Raw genomic sequence first — 10,636 nt, forward strand, 5'->3', positions numbered from 1 at the left:
CCAGTCCTCTCTGCACCTCAAGGGTCCTGCGGGAGGAAGAAGGTGCAGGGCCCAGAAGCTGGGGCTGGAAGTCAGCCCCGCGGACTCTCGAGGGAGCACCTGGCCTGGGGAGGAGCTTAAAACCCTGGGGGAGGGCAGGTGCTGGTGTGGAGGTGAGCAAGGGAGGCTGCCTTTCCCCCAACCCCCTATCCACCGATGTGGCATGTGGCTGTTCCTCAGCCACACTCTCTTCCCACTCCCTACCGAGGCCTGGCTGCAAAGCGTTTCCCCAGACCCTGAGGCCCAGGGCTGGGGGGCCTGGAGCAGGGACCCTGAGGCCCTGGGCTGGGGGGCCTGGAGCAGGGCCAAGAAGCCCCCTCTGGGGCCAGGGGTTGGGACAGGAAGTAGGAGGAGCCAGGGAAAGCAGAGGAAGACCAGAAGGATGAAGATGCAGGCTTCCTCCTGTCTCTCTTGGAGGGGGAGGACCTGGCTAAGTACCGGGTACCTGACCAGGGAACACCCCCGTGGAGCCCCGCGGAGGCCGGCCAGGAACCTCAGAAACGTGTGCGTGGGTTCAGAGGGACCGATGGCTGCAGCCCTGACCCTTTTCCAGGCCACTGTCCCTGGCCTGGAAGAGGGTTGTAGGTATGCCCAACCCTGCAAGGCTGGGGAGGATGGCAGGGCCCCAGTCCACACGGCCTTCCTGCTCCCTCCAGCACGTCCCCCTGGAGCCAGTGACCCTGAGGACAGACAGGCTCATGCCTGTTCCCCTCTGCCCTCCCTCGAGAGGAGCCTAGGGGCCGTCCTGCCTCTGGGCTCCACCTGGGGTCATGCTGGCAGAAGCTGGAGGCCATCAAACTGAAGCCGTGGGCCCTGGAGCAGGCCCAAGGGCCGGAGACGCCGGGGCCGCAGGGCCAAGCCGCGGAGGAGGAGAGCGCAGGCGCCGTACTGAGCCCCAGGGCAGGTAGGAGCCAGCAGGCCAGGCCAACCCCTTCCCTGGTGGGTGGGCCACGAGTCCTTGGGCACACGGCTCTGAGCCCCCTTCCCTGTCGGTACATCTGGGTGGGCTGCAGCTGCTGCAGGCACAGGGCCAGCCCACAGGGAGAGTCTGGGGTCTCCATGCGTCGGGCCTGGCCGGGGCAGGTGTGCAGTAAGCCCTTCCAGAACAGTCCCTGGGGGTGACCCTCTTCCCTAAGGAGTGAGGAATAAGCCACAACTTATTGTTGTGAGGTGCCTGCCCTTAGCAGCTGCCGGGAGCCCCCCCACCTGCAGTGAGACCTGTCCTGAGGCCCCCCTCTCGGTAGGTTGCCCCTGCCCCGGGACCCCCGTGGAGAAGGTGGAGTCGGACCACAGATCCGTCTATGTGGGCAATGTGAGTCCGGGAGGGGGCAAGATGGGGCAGTGGGCACCCAGGGTTGGCCATCTCCTCCTGGCTTTGAGGATTAAAGAAAGGGACACAGGCTCAGGAGGGGAGAAGCCAGAGGACAGGACCTGACTGGGGGGTGGGCCGCCCCAGGAGGGAGCATGGGCCCCGTGTCCTCAGGCATTCTGGTTTCCCGACAGGAGCTGGGATTCAGCATTGCCACAGGAATCTCCCGTTGGCCAATCACCCTGGCCACAAATCCCACTGTAAAAAGCCACCTGTTGTCTGGACAGGCCAGATGAACTTAGGGGGTCATCTCACACATGGAGGGCGGACGTCTCTGTCTGCAGTCCACCCCCGGCAGGGGTGGGGGACCAAGGCAACGGCTACTAACTCCACCCTGGGGTCTAATCAACCTCTCTACCGAGAAAACATGCTGTGGGAGCCCCCGGGAGAGCGAGGCCTCTGCGGGAGGCCCCCCACCACCAGGGGCGTACCTGTGGCAGGTAGACTGCGGGGGCACAGCGGAGCATCTGGAATCCTACTTCAACCCCTGCGGGGAGGGCCACCGGGTCACCGTCCTGTGCGACAAGTTCTCCGGACACCCCAAGGGGTCAGTGCCAGCCAGGCAACAGGGAGCGGGGGGTGGGGGGCTCAGGGAGGGCGGCTCCGGAGGGGCCAGGCGCCCTGGGGTACTGTGGAGCCCAGGCATCCCGGGGTGGCCCTCCCCCGCCCTGCCCGCCTACCCCAGCTATGCCTACATGGAGTTTGCTGCCAAGAGCTCAGTCCAGGCTGCAGTGGAGCTGGATGAGAGCATCTTCCGAGGCCGAGTCCTCAAGGTGTGTTCCCTAAACCACGTTAACCCATGAATCCCTGGGGGACCAGGAAACGCAGGCACAGGGAGAGGCCACGACCCTTCTCCACTCCCCCAGTGTCTCTGGGCACATCCGCGGGTGGAGGGGTGGCTGCCTCAGGGCCCAGCAGGTCTCCACTGCATGGCGCGGCTCTCTTCCCCAGCTGGACACTTAGGGGATGCTGGGTCCACAGGGGCACATCACCTGACCATGTCTGTGGCTGGACAGTTCAGGTCTGAGTGGGAATTTTGAGGAGGCTGGGAACAAGTTAGGGTCTGATGCCCCAGAGCTCCACGCCCAGGAGCTGCGGGGTGTAACCGCTGCACAGCTGCCTGTGAGCCTCCAGCGGAGAAACCCAAGAAGGCTTTCTGGAGGCAGCTTTAGCCCTGGGCTCTGCCCTGCGCTCGATTAAGGCTGCGCTGGGGAGGCGGGGAGGAAAACAAGTGTCTCAGAGGGCCTCAGCCTTCGGCCCAGGTGCTGCCCAAAAGGACCAACTTGCCAGGGATCAGCTCCACGGACCGCGGGGGCCTGGAAGGACAGCGAGGCGCCAGAGGAGGACCCTTCCCCCACAGCAGTCTCCGGGGCGGGGCCCGCTTCAGACAACGAGGGCGGAACCGGTGGGCGGGGCCCGGGCGGGGGCGGGGCCTGCTTCAGAACGCGGGGGCTGAACCGGTGGGCGGGGCCTGGGGGAACCCGGAGCGGGGGCGGGGCCCGCTTCAGACCACGAGGGCGGAACCGGTGGGCGGGGCCCGGTGGGCGGAACCCGGGGTGGGGGCGGGGCCTGCTTCAGACCGCGGGGGCGGAACTGGCGGGCGGGGCCGGGGCGGGGCCTGCGCTCACGTCCCCCTTTTCTCTACGCCGCGGCCGTGGAAGGTTCTCTCTGTAGTATTCGCCGTATTGAAGGGAGAATGGGATTTTGAGAGTGGGGCCGGGGTGGGTCAGGAGTAAACAGCTGTGCTCTCGGCGGGAATAACTGCGCGGCGCCCCCAGCCGGAGCCATAAGTCTTGCATGAAACCGGACACCACGGGGGTGCAGGTGGGTCCTGTGCCACTCGGGGCTTTGGAAGGCACTGAGCAGAGCTTCAGGCAGCTAGCGCTGAGTCAGCTTGGGGCTCTCCAAGTCTTTTTAAAGAAAAGTAGAAATGTGTCTTAATGGTAAAGCATAAATTAAATGTCAGTAGTTTTTAAAAGCACGTGACAGCAGGCCTCCGGGTCTGTGCTGCCCCCCACAGTGAGGGACACAGCGTGAGGCACTGTGGGAGGGCACGCACCTTGGGCTCCTGGCCCAGGCCTGGCCCTTGTCAGAAGTTCCCCCCGCTGGGCACTCCGACTGCGGCCCCTCTGCCGCAGACACGCCCCACCTCCTCCCTGAATTGCAGTCTGTGCTCCTTCGCACTGCGGGGCTGGGGACGGAAAACTCCCTTTGCTCTGGACCTAAGTAGCTGCCAAGGAACCCTCGCTGGGCTGTTCCAAAGCCACTCGCCTTGTTAGCCTACCTACCAATTCTTTATGCCAGGAACAGAGCTGCTAGGGCTGCAATCCACAGGGGGGTCCAAAGGTGGGGTGGGGGGACCGCCACCCCTTGGCTCTCCACCCGCATTTGTCTCTGGCGTCCTCTTAGGCCAGCTTCTCACTCCCCGTGATCTGGGGTCAAGTCTGCCCTTGAGTGGGGCGAACGAAGCCCCCCTAAAAAAATGTCCACACCCTAATTTCCGGAACCTGCGAATGTGACCTTATTTGGGAAAAAGTCAGGATCATCCTGGATCATCTGGGTGGGCCCTAAATCCAATGAGACACAGACCCACAGAGAGGATGCGAAGAAAGAGGCAGAGATTGTAGTGTTGTGTCTGTAAGCCGAGGAACTGCTGGCGGCCATCAGAAGCTGGACAGGCACAGACCAGATCCTCCCTCAGAACCTCCCGAAGGAACTGGCCCTGCTGACCCCTTGACTCCTGACTCTGGCCTCCGGAACTGGGAGGACATTTCTTTGTTCTCTCCTGCCCGCTCGCTCACTCACACATGCACACCCCGTGAGAAGGTAGCAAGGAGGGGCTGTCAGGGCAGAGCCGCGTGTGGCCTGGACCAGGTGCAGTCAGGAGGGCGCAGATGAGGCTCGCCACCTGGACACAGTTCCCTGGGCTGAAGCTTATGTGGCACCGCGTGGGTGACACCGGATCCTGCCTGCTTGGCACCCAGGGGCTGCTCACCCTCCACGGTGAGGGGGGATTTGCCTCCATCTTAAGGCGCTCACCATGCATGCTAGCAGTCTCCACCCGCCCACCCCCCCCAAGCTGGTTCATTTTCAGAAGAGTTTTCCTGACCCCTTCTGTGTGGCTGCTCTGAGGAGAGAGCGGGCCTAGGAGTCCCTCCTCACCCCTGGATTTCAGGCCCAAGCCGACCAAGACAGAGGGAGGATGGAGAACGCTCCTGACTTGGCGGCCACCTGGGTGGCGAGGGCTCCCAGCGGTGAGCTGCTGAGTGGACTTACGTGGCTGTGCCTGGAGAAGGCCAAGACATACAGGCTCCCTGTCTGGTCAGGGGCAGAAGGAAGGACAGGGAGCAGTCACCCGAACAACAGCTAGGAACTGACTGGGAGCGGCACCTAACGGGGCTCAGCTCTAGGGTGGAGTCCAGGCAGGCAGGTGGCCCACAAGGAGGCTGGCCTCAAGGTAGAGAACTGCTAAATGATGATGGGAAACCCTCACAGGACAGTTCCGTTGGCAGCACATGGACCAGCACATTACTTCTGAGCCCTGCTGTTCTCAGGCTTACAATGGGGATGCTACCTAACGATGTGTGTGAAAACTCCTGAGTGTAAAGCACGTCTAAGGGCTGCTCTGTCTGCACCTACAGAAAAACCCAAATAGCACTGGCTTCAACAAGACAGCAGTTTATTTTATTTTCTTCTACAAAATGCTGACTATAAAAAATCCTGGCCTATGTCAGCAAAACCCATCTTCCTTCTAGCTTTCTGCTCCCCATCCTTAGGAGATAAAGCTTTTCCTCATGCTTTCAAGAGGGCTGCCTTAGCTCCAGCCATCACATCCAAGATCCAGAAGGGAAAAGATGAGGGAAGCGTACTCCATCTGCTAGCTGAATCCCCCTTCAAAGTATCTTTCCTGCAAGTCTCTCCCAACACCATCCACTTTCATGCCATAACTACCTACCCTTGTGTGCTACGGAGAGTAGGAAATATCTTCTGTCTAGTCAACTGTAGCCAGTAACACTGGGGCTTTGTTAGCAAAGCAGCAAGCCGGCAACCTGCAGGCCCCCCCCACAGCCACCACTCAGGCAGGAGCAATTACTACCAAAGCTCAACCAGAGGTGTGCGGTGGCATCTGAACCAGCGCCCGTTGGTCGGTGCCTCTCAGTCCTACCCTAGGTGTTCCACCTGCCGCGGGAGGTGGTGTGCTGGGACCTGTGTTTAGTACCCACTCCTGACTGAGTTCTCCCTCTACTTCTCTGATTTTGAACACGACTCCCGTGTTCCTCAGACGGGAAGGGAAGGCAATGCAGAGATGTGCAAGTCTCATCCTGGCGCCAGCAGCCTTCCCTGTTGCCCAGGGGCCCCGAAGCTGCCTTCCTCCTGTCAGAGGCCTTCTCTGGCGCGCTGAAAAGGGGAGGGAGGGATTCGTAGCTGTCTTGGGGCCGAGACTCAAAGCCAGTGTGCCAAACAAATGATAAAGGGCACTAGAGCCTGGGCCAGCCGATCCAGAGGCACTGTCACTGGACTTGGCCGAGCAGGCCTCCGGGGAGGCAGAGTGCACATGTCCAATCACGCCAGCTCCATCCCAAACATGACCCCTCCCCCCGCCAGCTTGGGGGCCTGCGGGGGCAGCAAGTGAGCGGGGACTCCTCTAACCCAGCCTGGCCCCCGGGCCGTGAGGGACTGCCAGGTGCTCCCCGAGGAAGAGGCCTCTGGGGCTGCTCACTCCGTCCTCAGCAAGCCAGAGGCAACCTACGAGCCGAGTCAGAGCCCCCCGGCGCTGTAGGGGCTGCCTCCTGAGGCCAGGCGCAGGACTGGAGACATGAAGGCCCCTCCCCGCAGGGGGAGGTGTGTGGGCTGTATGGGGGGGGGGAAGGAGGGCCCTCGAGATCTGGCTCTGCCAGGTCAGCCTCTGGAGCAGAGGCCCACCCACAGGTCCCCCTGCACCTCCCTCCGCTCCCCCTGCAGCTGCAGCATCTTTAGGGCCCGAAGCTCCGTGGGCTCTCCCACCCCCCCCGTCCCTTCGCGCCTCCCTGCTCTGTCTGGTCCCCAAGCAGTGCGCCGTCCTGGAGAGTCCCGTGCTACACTCTTCAGTTAAACCCTCTGCTGACACAAGGAACACGCCCAATCCAATCTCAGAGGACCTTTAGTCTGCACGCACCGTGCCTGAGACCTTGCCCCCAGGCAGCCCGTCTGCGGTGCTCGGGAATAGGCAAATGATCATGAATCTCCCCCGGGCAGTACAGTTATGCCCACAGGGCCTCTCGTCCAGCACGGCAGCAGGGACCTCGCTCAGCACACCTGGATCATCATGGACGTCACCATGCCATCGAAGGCCCTGCGGACAGAGACAGCCATCAGAGGAGCGGCTGGGGCTCTGCAGCACCGCCCATGACCCGGGACCGCGACAGTCCCTCCCCAGTCGGGTACACTCGGCCGCGAGGCCCGTGGCCTGCCACCCCAGCAGCGGGAAGCTAAGTCTCGTGCCCCCTCACGCCCTCTGCGGTTCCCACAGTCCTGCCGGAGCTGGATCTCCAGGGAGGGGTGGAGGGGCGGGGGCCCCCTGTCCTGCACGTGGGATTCTCCGTACCAGCACCTGCTTCTCTCACCCGGGGCCCAGGATGAACTGAGACACAGCATCATGGCTGAGGGAAGGCGCCATGGGAAGGGCCTGGCTCGGGTCAGGATCCTCTCACCTGCTGCCTACAAGGAGCCCCTTGGGAACCACATGTAGGCATGTAGGGAATTCCCAAGAGCAGATGTGGAATGTGTGCATGCAAACGCTTCTTTATACAATCGTTGTGATGTCCCAATGTCACGTCTGTGTCTATTGCAGGACTATGTGGAAGAAATCTACAATCCAATTTCCTAACTATTCAAGTTCAACGACCAAGACAAATGGGGCAGGAACAAGAGGACGTTTTCTCACGAAGGTCCTGCCACATGCCTGGGCCCTTACTGGGTTCTGTGGGGGCTCTCGGACTAACTGGGCATACCTGGGAAACCGAGAGGGCAAGGTCTATGCCCTGCCCTGCCCCCCAATCCTCTCCCGTCTGTTTTATATGTTGGATATCCACGTAAGAGTTTATTGTGAAAACAGGGTTCTGCTGCTTCAGAATCACTCACTCCTTAGAGGAACGATGCCCCTCGCTGAAACAGACCTTCCCTCCCGCACGTTGAGAACAACGGCTCTCAGCAAGGAAGGGTCTGCACAGCAGTCAGCTCACCTGGACTGAATGCGGTCCCCGGGGTTGTAGAAGGGATTGCACATCACATCCGTGTAGGAATTGTGCAGCTTCCGGAACATCTGAGACAAGAACCAATGGTGTCAGTTCACGGGTACACACGGCTGCTGCCAAATTCCTGACTTCTGAGCATCTGAGAACAAAGTGGAAGAGAGAAAACGCACCAGCCCAGGCACAGCTTGCAAACACCCGGTACTTACACTGCGGATCTCGTTGTCCCGAAGCGCTGTGTTGGAGGAATCCACCACCATGACAAACTTCACCTTGGAGTTGGTCACGTAGCCGTACCTGCACAGCTGGTTAGGGAACATGCATTGAACTCAGGGACTCTATGACACCACAAGACAGGGCACCACCATGGAGGGTGTGTGAGCCGAGGGCCATCTGCGCACAGCCCCTGGCTCCAAGGCCACTTTGGAGAAAGAGGACAAGCTTGCATCACAGAAGGGACCCCAGGGACCTCCCACAATACCGGGAGGACCCCACGGGCCATACTGGGTGGACCATACACTTCCTTGGGGCAGCTTTTGGCATTTACAGGAGGCAGCTAAGCCTCGTTCGGACTTAAGCTTTGGGGCCCACCTGCCCAGACCCTGGGGCACCTCAACTTTGTTCTCAATCACTTCCTGGCCCAGCAGTGCCAACTGCAAAACTGGAGGCCCAAGAATCAGGCAGACCCTGCCTAAAGCACCCATGCCACGAAAGGCCACTTTATCTGGTAGAACAGTGGCTCCCGGGCAGATGTCACGGAAGGCAAGCTACATTACTACTCGTGGGGCTATCTTTGCACTCCATGGGTTTCATGCCATTTGTCCCAAGGGACTGGTCAAGTTATGACGGGGGCCTATGGGGCTGGGCCTGGTGATGGAAGGAGAACTGTCCTTGCTCAGAGGTGGTGGCCCAGCAGACAGAGCCTGGAAAGCTGTCCTCACAGGCATGAAGGAGGAAGGTTCCTGGTTCTTCTGCAAACCAGACGAGGGACAGATGCAGACTGCCACACTTCTCCAGGGAATTCATGCCCAGCTTTTCCCACATTATCCTCCCAAGTAAAAAACGGTGTGAAATCTCAATTAGCCTCAAGCTGCCCTAATTCCCTTTGGTTGAAAGCTCTCACTTTCTTTCCAAGCGACATTGGGTCTTTCAAGGTCACCTGATCCTACAGTACACTTTAAAACTGGAGGCGGGATCTCCAAACGTGAAACCCTGTGGAGAGAGACCACCAGCTGGCAGGCCCCCCGCCAAGTGTGAAGGATACACCTTGTAGTCCTCTGTGGGGTACAGCAGGCCCAGGTAGAGCTCCCTCTGGTCCACCAAGGCCTTCCCCATGGCAGAGATCTTCTCGTCCACCACGTCCAGGGATGTATGCACCATGTAGTGGAACTTCAGCTCATTCTCGGTGGGGATGCTGCGGATGTAAAGAGGATAATTCTGCAAGAAAGGATGCCGGAACTGAAATGCTGAGAAACCACCCTGGGCACACAGGCCTCGAGGATGAGGCCCCAGAGCACTCAGAACGGAGGACTGGCCAAGAGCCAATTAGCCACAGGGACACACGCTCTCATTCTCTAAAACCCACTGCTTAGTCCTCCAAAGTGCTGCAGGCAGTGTCTTTGGGGAACCCAGTCAATCTTGAGGTTTACCTCTTGTCTGCACGGAGCATCACTAAGGGGGCAGAAACAGTGGGTCTGAGCACAGCCTGACAACAACCCACACAGCTGGAAAAGTCACTCAGCTTCTGTGCAGGGCCCAGTCCTAGCACGTGCTCTCCTCCCAGCCCATAAATACTAGCTGTTTCCCTATACGTACCTACTGCAATCTCTTCACGTTGGCAGAAGCACTGACGTGCCCTCTCACTAAACCCTGTCCAGGCTCAGCTCAAACCACCCTTCATCTCTGCATGGCTAATTCCTACCATCCTAACCCGAGGGGTTAAAAGGTCTTAATAGGGCTCCCACGTGCCACAATTCACTGATTCTGTCCCGTGCCTGGTGCTGCACAGATAGAATAAACACGATGCTGTCCCTAGGCTAATGGGGCTGATCTCTGGTGAAGGACAGTCCACAAACCCAACAAATAAATAACATGTCATGTGCTAAGACAGAAAGCATCCCTTGAAGAACTTCCCTAAGGACCACCTCCCAAGCCTGGTCTTATAGAAGACACAGGAAACCAACGCTTTGTGCAGCAGGAAACCGCGCTCAGTCTTGGGATTCAGAAACAGCTTTCTGGAGGAAATGAAATCTACGGCGGCCAGCGTGAGAAGACGGCAGTGGGTTTCCAAGTGCAAAGGCCCAGAGGCGAGAAAGCAGAGCCTGTCAGAGGAGCTCCAGGTTGGGTGGTGGGAGCGGCTGGCTAGGGGAGAAGGGCATGAGGCGACGAAGTTATTCTGACGTTACCGTGAGGCCCTGAGAAGCCCCTGGGGAGATCTGGGGCCGGGGCGTGACCCGCTCCAGTGAGGTTTTGGCGACAGCCCCGGGGCTGCTGCGCGGAGGGACCGCTAGCCGTGGAGCGGGCGGCGATGGGGCCGGGCGGGAGAGCGCAGTGCCGCAGGACGTGCACCCGGGGACAGCCAGGCTCGCGAGCGAGAACCGACGGGGCCGGCGGACGGACGGGGGACGCAAGCGGGGGTCCGGGGCCCTGCGCTCGCCCGGGGCTGACCCTCCCGCCGCTGCAGACGCGGGCCTGGGCGGAGCCTCCCCCGCACCGCCCCCAGCTCGGCGCGGCAGAGCCCGTTCTTGCGGAGCCCTCGGGGCAGGGAGGGAGGCGGGCGCGAGGCGGGGGCCCGGGCAGGGATCCCGCAGCCCGCCGTTCCGCCCGCGTACTCACCTCCTTAGCGATCACCGCCACGCACACCGCCATCTTGGAGGCCCGCTCGGCCGCGTCACGTGACCCCGCCGCCAGTCACGCGGCCGCCTCGGCCCCGCCCCACCGCCCGGCAGGAAAAGTCGCCCGCGCGCCCGCCGCTTCCAGTCGCTGGCCCGGGCTTGGA

At 60.9% G+C, this 10,636-nt stretch overlaps 2 protein-coding genes across 3 annotated transcripts; one reads left to right on the forward strand and one right to left on the reverse strand.

The window, feature by feature from the left end:
• The first annotated feature begins 202 nt into the window (after positions 1–202).
• Positions 203–6,188, forward strand: PABPN1L (PABPN1 like, cytoplasmic). Its single transcript, XM_036119706.2, is given in 9 exon segments — positions 203–325; positions 328–493; positions 821–924; positions 1,190–1,201; positions 1,268–1,351; positions 1,849–1,955; positions 2,094–2,181; positions 2,671–2,868; positions 6,063–6,188. Coding segments are annotated over 9 exon segments (1,008 nt in total).
• A 342-nt stretch (positions 6,189–6,530) lies between these two features.
• Positions 6,531–10,584, reverse strand: TRAPPC2L (trafficking protein particle complex subunit 2L). 2 transcript variants are annotated; one of them, XM_036119827.1, is made up of 5 exons: positions 10,474–10,584; positions 8,903–9,075; positions 7,848–7,935; positions 7,630–7,709; positions 6,531–6,740 (listed from the first exon to the last, which is right to left on the reverse strand). In XM_036119827.1, exons 1-5 carry the CDS (start codon positions 10,504–10,506, stop codon positions 6,695–6,697), a joined length of 420 nt encoding a protein of 139 aa, XP_035975720.1. In that variant the 5' UTR covers positions 10,507–10,584; the 3' UTR covers positions 6,531–6,694. The 2 variants fall into 2 exon arrangements, with proteins under 2 accessions (XP_035975720.1, XP_035975721.1); XM_036119828.2 differs by having other exon boundaries at positions 8,903–9,052; positions 10,474–10,574.
• Positions 10,585–10,636: the final 52 nt, after the last annotated feature.

The sequence above is a fragment of the Halichoerus grypus genome, chromosome 15 (assembly GCF_964656455.1).
Source record: "Halichoerus grypus chromosome 15, mHalGry1.hap1.1, whole genome shotgun sequence".
NCBI classification, from domain to species: Eukaryota; Metazoa; Chordata; class Mammalia; order Carnivora; family Phocidae; genus Halichoerus; species Halichoerus grypus.